General features: G+C 42.0%; 1 protein-coding gene across 1 annotated transcript; it reads left to right on the forward strand.

The window, feature by feature from the left end:
* Positions 1 to 643: 643 nt before the first annotated feature.
* On the forward strand, positions 644 to 5,848 carry LOC139468258 (glutathione S-transferase D2-like). The gene is made up of 4 exons (XM_071250104.1): positions 644 to 793; positions 3,694 to 3,916; positions 4,344 to 4,520; positions 5,275 to 5,848. The coding sequence occupies exons 1-4, from the start codon at positions 715 to 717 to the stop codon at positions 5,426 to 5,428; spliced, it is 633 nt and encodes a 210-aa protein (XP_071106205.1). The 5' UTR covers positions 644 to 714; the 3' UTR covers positions 5,429 to 5,848.
* The last annotated feature ends 660 nt before the right edge of the window (positions 5,849 to 6,508 follow it).

Consider the following 6,508-nt stretch of genomic DNA (forward strand, 5'->3'; position numbering starts at 1 on the left):
ACCTCGAAAATTAAGTTTTTATTCTGTCTAACGTTTGGATAATAACATTACTGAAATTATTCATAATTTACCATCGCGCTATTGTTTGCCGATAACAAGATACGAATTTATACTCAGTTAAATTTAAAATATTGGAGATGTGTTTGTTTAAATCAATTTGCACAAGTTAAACGATTTAAACAGGTTCCTAATACGAAACGCATCTCACCTTCAATAAAATAATTCAGGTACGTTCAAGAAAATTTACAAATTTTATGTTCACTTTTGTCTTAACCTCTGTATGTTTGAAAATGTCAGGATATATATTTATATGACCGTGTGTAATTTTCTCTTTGGTATTAATGTGCAAAATATTGGTTTAGATGTCCCTTGTTTAATGAAGCACCGACCGTTTGAAATCACCCACCCTCTTGACAGTGCCTTATGCTAAAATTAATCCAGCACAGGCAGCGCTAAGAAGTGTGAAAATATTTCAGCAGCCCATAGTTCACGACCAATCGAAAGACAAAAACAGCACAATTGACGATGTATACATTTCCCTTTCACGATGGACTGGTGAGAGTCATTCGTCAAACTCGTCCCTTTCCGTAACCTATTCGGCTTGTCCCGGAATAACACGAGAATGGATGAGCCCACAACCGTCTATTCAGTCAGACGCAAGGCGACCTTCTCCTCGGCGTGTACTCCTAACAGTTATTTGTTCAATCGACAAACATGGCGGGAGACTCGGGAAAGATGAAAATGTACTGGTATCCCACCTACCGGTCTGTGCGAACAATATGGCTTATCAAAGGTAAGTGCTTGTACGTTAAAGTACGTTATCTTCAAATAATGACAAGGTACAACCTCCTTTCAAAACGGCACAAGTTTCCAAACGAATCATCAATTCTGCTGAATCATTATCATGAAACGATTGCTTCGTGTGATATAGCGAGGAGGGAGGGGGGGAGGGGGAGTTACTTCCCCTACTGCTGCCGTCTGTTCAGGCCGGTGTGAGCTGGGTGTGTACTGTTATTAAAAGCAACTTGCCTGAACGGGATACACTGGAAAGCTGATAGTTTACTGGTATCATATTCAACTCTTTTTTTCAAAATCCTTTATCCGCGCCCGAACAATCAGTACTGACAAAAACATACAATGGCACGCTTGTTTCAAAGGAAACAGCAAATCTGCTAAATTACGATCTTTTGCATAGCAGCTGGCTGTCAGGGGTATATTTGAGTGAGTGAGTGAGTGAGTTTAACACCGCTTTTAACAGTATTCCAGTTATATCACGGTGTCAGCTTAATGTGGGAGGAAAGCCCGAAGTGATGCAGGTCTCAGACGTTACCACTTGAAAACCACGAGCACGGGTATGGTGCTGACAAACCTAGAAACATAATCGGGGCGAACTGGGATTCGAACCCACAATCAGGGTGTATATGAAGGTATGATGCTTCAATTAGTCTTCTGTACACAGCCTTATCCATGGTTTAGTGGATACATCGTCGTTCGAGACAGCGGAAGCACCTTGGTTCGATTCCCTGTCCTCCTAAAAAGAACCTTACTTGAACGTCAAGGTCAAGTTTAGTGACAAAGAGGCAGAGACTAATGGACTTTCTTGTTTCATCTGTGTGAACACTTAGGAACGTGACAATGAATACCTGGGCACGTGCAGCTTGTATTGTAAGACACATGATTCACGGATATTGAACACCTGTGACAAACAATAAACCTTGTAAGTAATTGTTGTTTCCCTGTCTGGTGTTCGGCTTAAGGGACCGTTCAGCGTGTCAGCAATCTTCCTGTAATTTTCCCAACTCTGCGCGAGGTGGCTTGGTTATCAACTGTACGATTCTGATTTGTTGCGTCAAACACATCCAGCCTACTAATACCCCGTTCACATGCGCCTCTATACATATGTGTGTATATAAGCATACTTGTGTAGAAATACATACGTGAGTATACGTGTCATGCGAACGCGTTTCCACATGTGTGTATATTTGCATCATGTCTGGAGCAGGTGCAAATCTAGATGTAAATTTGCACTGTGTGTACATGTTGCAATGTGAACGTTTATGTTAACGTAAGAGGATGATCTAATTAATATCTGTTCTTTTGCCCACATCAAACAAATTGTCAACAGTTGCCAACTTTTATGCGTATATAGAGTTACGCGGACAGTGTTTTCTTTTGGTTTCAAGGAGTCAAAACTTTGTGTACAAATTAAATCAAACACATGTTGGTTCACACGAAAAGATTCGGTGAAGTAACTCTCTTCTCATTCAACTTTGATTGGAAAACAGCCTGTTTTGTGTTGAAAGTCGTAAACAGACTGACGAATATGTGTGCCTTACGCAAGTTACATACTTTATTTAGACACCTAAGATGATTTTCATGTGAACGCAAAGTAAATTTACATATAAACATGTATGTATAGTTACACATGTGTAAAATTACTTACGTCAGTAAATGTTGTGTATATGAAGGGGGTATTAATGGGGGTATTTATGTTAAACTGTGGCATGGTATCTCAGTGGGCTAGCTAGCACTATAAGATCGGGTAGAACAAGCAAGCACACACACACACACACACACACACACACACACACACACACACACACACACACACACACACTCACTCACTCACTCACTCACTCACTCTCACACACACACACACACACACACACATATATATATATACGCATGCACGTTGTTATATAATGTTGGACTTTACACCCATTAGATGTCACCACACTTTCAAAACTGATAACGGTTCGCGTTTCAAAACAAACAACCAATCGTGCTGAATCATGCTGTGCACTGACCGAGAGCAAATATGCCAGTCGTGTTTGTATCGGTTCGGCTTTGATTCATGCGGATTCCGTACTCGTGCGTGTTATTTCCACTGCACTTATTCTGCACACGGAGCAGTGTAGAGTACAAATACACTTCAGCCGCCAGCTTAAAAAAATCACATGAAACTATATATTTGGCCTCTAAAACTGCGAAACGCGTGTGTACGGATGTGAGATTGAACCATCTCTAAGCACTCTATCCATAGAGTAAATACCACTACGGTCAACGCCCTGACACGCAACGGGCACTCTCAACGGTATGCGTTGAATTAAACATATACCCTTAAAATGGCTTGGTCTGTGTACATTCATAAAGTGGAGGGTCGACCTACTCCTGAGGCGCTTGACTTCAAGAGCAACCAGCAGGAAGGGAACACATTGCGAAATTTTGGCGGATTTATTTTTCAATAAATGTACAAGTCTTTTCACCAGGCTTACAAATACGACCTGTGGTTACTTCATGCCCTCGAAGAAAACTACCATTTAACATCCTTTAGGAATAATGTCTTATAATAAATTTTCGGTACAGTGTTTAGTTTGTTCATATAGCCAAATATGGTTATTTAGTCTCATTGAAAAGGAAATAGTCGGTAAGATGTCGGTGATTCCTTTAAGGTGTGGTCGTACTTTCATAATGTTACTCTTATTTATTTGAACGAGAAGATGCAAGAATTGCTTTAGCCAAATTAAGGCGACCTTGGCCTTGACGCACATCCTCGATTGTCCAGTGTAGCCTGGATCTATTTCTCAGGTTTATTAACACATTGATACTCTGTATAGTCGAGGATGTTACGACAAATGCCGAGACTACAGTTGTGTTTTTTACATACAAAATATGAATCTTTATTAATTGTAGAACTGGACGCAGAGAACGACTTTGATTTGGTCCGCTTCTGTCCCGGGAAGGATGCGGCTGCTGATGTCGCCTACCGCAGGGACGTCCACCCCCACTGCACCATCCCTGCTCTAGTTGGTGCAGGAAATATGCCCATCCTGGAGTCTGGAGCCATCTGCTTGTACCTGGCCGACAGATACGGCAAACTCGTGCCTGACTCCAAGGACAGGGCAGATTACTACAGGTACTTGTCATACTGCATCAAATGTGTGAGTGCCATCACATTGCTGGGAAATTGCTACAAGAGGCGTAAAACTCAACACACTCACTCACGTCGTTATACTGCCCCACTTCAGAAGGATGACCCATGGTCATAACAATGTTTTAAACTCTCTGATACGATACCTCTGAGAGTGAAAATCTGTCGACACCTATACTGGAGGTCGCGTCAAGTGAACTTTCAGCTCAGTCAGTCATCGTCGAGGTTTCAAGATTATGAGCGAGTCTATCTGATAACTATTTCAGGAAAATGGACCAGTTCCGGATGTAAATAATTAAGACCAAGCCATTATATTGTGTGGAGGTGTCGTCAAATCTTCACACAGAGAGGTATCGAATCGGAGTAAAACATCTGATTTTAGTGACGCCCCTGTATGCCCGTTGTGTTTCAGCTTCATCCTCTACGCCACGTCCACCATCGACGGGATCCTAGACTTCTTCTACCAACTGTGGGTCCTCAACATGACGTTCACCGAGGATAAGGTCAAGAAGATGAGAGATAGGTTCAACGCTTGCCTAGACTTTATCACCAGGAGGTTGGAGGCCAGGAAGTTCATCTGTGGAGACAGGTAATACTAATATTCCTTTTTGATGTAAGGTGAGGTGAGGGTTTAACGTCGCTTTCAAGGTTATTGCACTTATATAGCGACGTGCATGCACGTGTGTGTGTGTGTGTGTGTGTGTGTCTGTGTGTCTGTGTGTGTCGGTGTCTGTGTCTGTGTCTGCTTGTACTAGTGCGGACCAATGCCGATTTTATGGTGCTAGTCCACTGAGATATGCCGCAGTTTAACATGAATATTCCGAGCGGTCCAGTCCTTGTTTTAGCCCCTTAATGCCGAGCTCCGGGGAAGGTAACAACAAGTACTATCTTTTAACGTCTTTTGGAATGACGCGGCCGGGGATCGAAACCCTGATCTTCCGCTCTCCGGGCAGACGCTCTACCACTAGACCACGGAGGCGGGCTATTCCTTTTGTAGCTAATGTAGATATTTCAAAGCCTGTGAGTTGAGATCAGCAAAATTGTGGCGCGAGGGCTGCGAACGATGCAAAACCCCGACTAACTACCTATCGATCCATAAAATATGGACTATATGGTTCCTTCACGCCTTTGTGCCTGCACAAGTGATACAGGAGCCCATGCCTGTCTTTTGAGCCGACTGTAGGGGATCGTGTAGTTGTCACTTTTTTCATGCTCGATTATTTACTGGGCGTCTTGATATAGCTGGAATATTGCTGACTGTGGCATGAAACAACATTCACTCACTTCACACTCAAGATTTGCTCCATATTTGGACGTATTTTTAATTGGATTATTTACCCCAGGTTCACTGCTGCTGACTGCGTCCTTGGCTACGTCACTTTCTACGCAACGGGGATGAAAGACGGAGAGTTGCTTGCCAACCATCCCACCATCCGGGAGTACCGCGACCGTCTCCAAGCAATGCCACACTACCAAGCCACTGTCAATATGAAGTAGTCCCTCAAGCCACCCATGCCTTGTGACCAACCATTTTGGTTTTACAGTAAACTACGGTTATAACGAACTCCAAGAGACTACTAATTTTAGTTCGTTATAAGCACATATACAGCATGACTACAGCAAGTAGTCGGGACCAAAAAGTAAGGTCGTTAAATCCGTCATTTCGTTATAACCGTAGTTCGTTATAACCATAGTTTACTGTATTAGACACAAGAACAAAATTCAATCACTTTGTCAAGACATACAATATGTTTCTCTAAACACAGAAACCAAACAATGTTTAGAACACATTTCTGTGTATACAATATCCACAATATAAAGTCTAGGCCTTAATTATTTACATCCGGAACTGGTCCGTTTTCGTGATAGTGTATACATGTATTTCGATTCCCGTGATTAATATATGTGATATAGATTTAGTGCATAATGTATACCAAAAAAATAACACTTGTTTTGTGTTGTGTGTGACTGGAAAAATACGAGTTGGGGGATCTTTTTTATTGTGACTGAACACAACGTTTCTCGGTGTGACTAACTTCTTCCCCAGTTCATTGACATAAAACATGAAGGGAGAATATAGACACATATACGAGTGGGAGAATGGTCGTTGACGTCCCACTGAGCAATGTCGACAGTACCAGCTATATCACAGCGGCCTGTAAGTAATCAAGTCTGTAACAGAGAAACCTGTGGCACATAATCAGTCAGGTCAGACATTGTAACCAACCGATTCTCATTAGTTACCTTTTGCGACAAGAACTGAATACTGGTGACCTAGAAACGGAAACTATTGTTAAAACAGAAAATGACTTTCTGCAAAGGAAGAATGAATGAATAAGTGCATTGGGGTTTAATTAGGGATGCTGGCGAAATGGGGTGGCTGTATGGAAAAGTGACACATTTTGGATGAAGAAAGTATAGAAGGGGACGATCGTCAATTGATTCCGGATATACGAATGTGCATGTCAGGAAATAATCAACCATAATTGCTGTAAGAACGAGTGCGCATGACCGTCTTTTAACATTTGACAAGGTACATTTTCATATCACCATTCGTAGGAATGTGTTCATAACAGA

This window comes from Haliotis cracherodii, unplaced genomic scaffold (genome assembly GCF_022045235.1).
Source record: "Haliotis cracherodii isolate W230 unplaced genomic scaffold, xgHalCrac1.p SCAF_2, whole genome shotgun sequence".
NCBI lineage: Eukaryota > Metazoa > Mollusca > Gastropoda > Lepetellida > Haliotidae > Haliotis > Haliotis cracherodii.

Bases quoted from the DNA above. Each gene is read 5' to 3' on its own strand.
- LOC139468258 (XM_071250104.1), top strand. From the start codon at position 715: ATGGCGGGAGACTCGGGAAAGATGAAAATGTACTGGTATCCCACCTAC. The intron at 794-3,693 runs GTAAGTGCTTGT...TATTAATTGTAG, and splicing joins AACAATATGGCTTATCAAAG to AACTGGACGCAGAGAACGAC. The intron at 4,521-5,274 runs GTAATACTAATA...TATTTACCCCAG, and splicing joins AAGTTCATCTGTGGAGACAG to GTTCACTGCTGCTGACTGCG.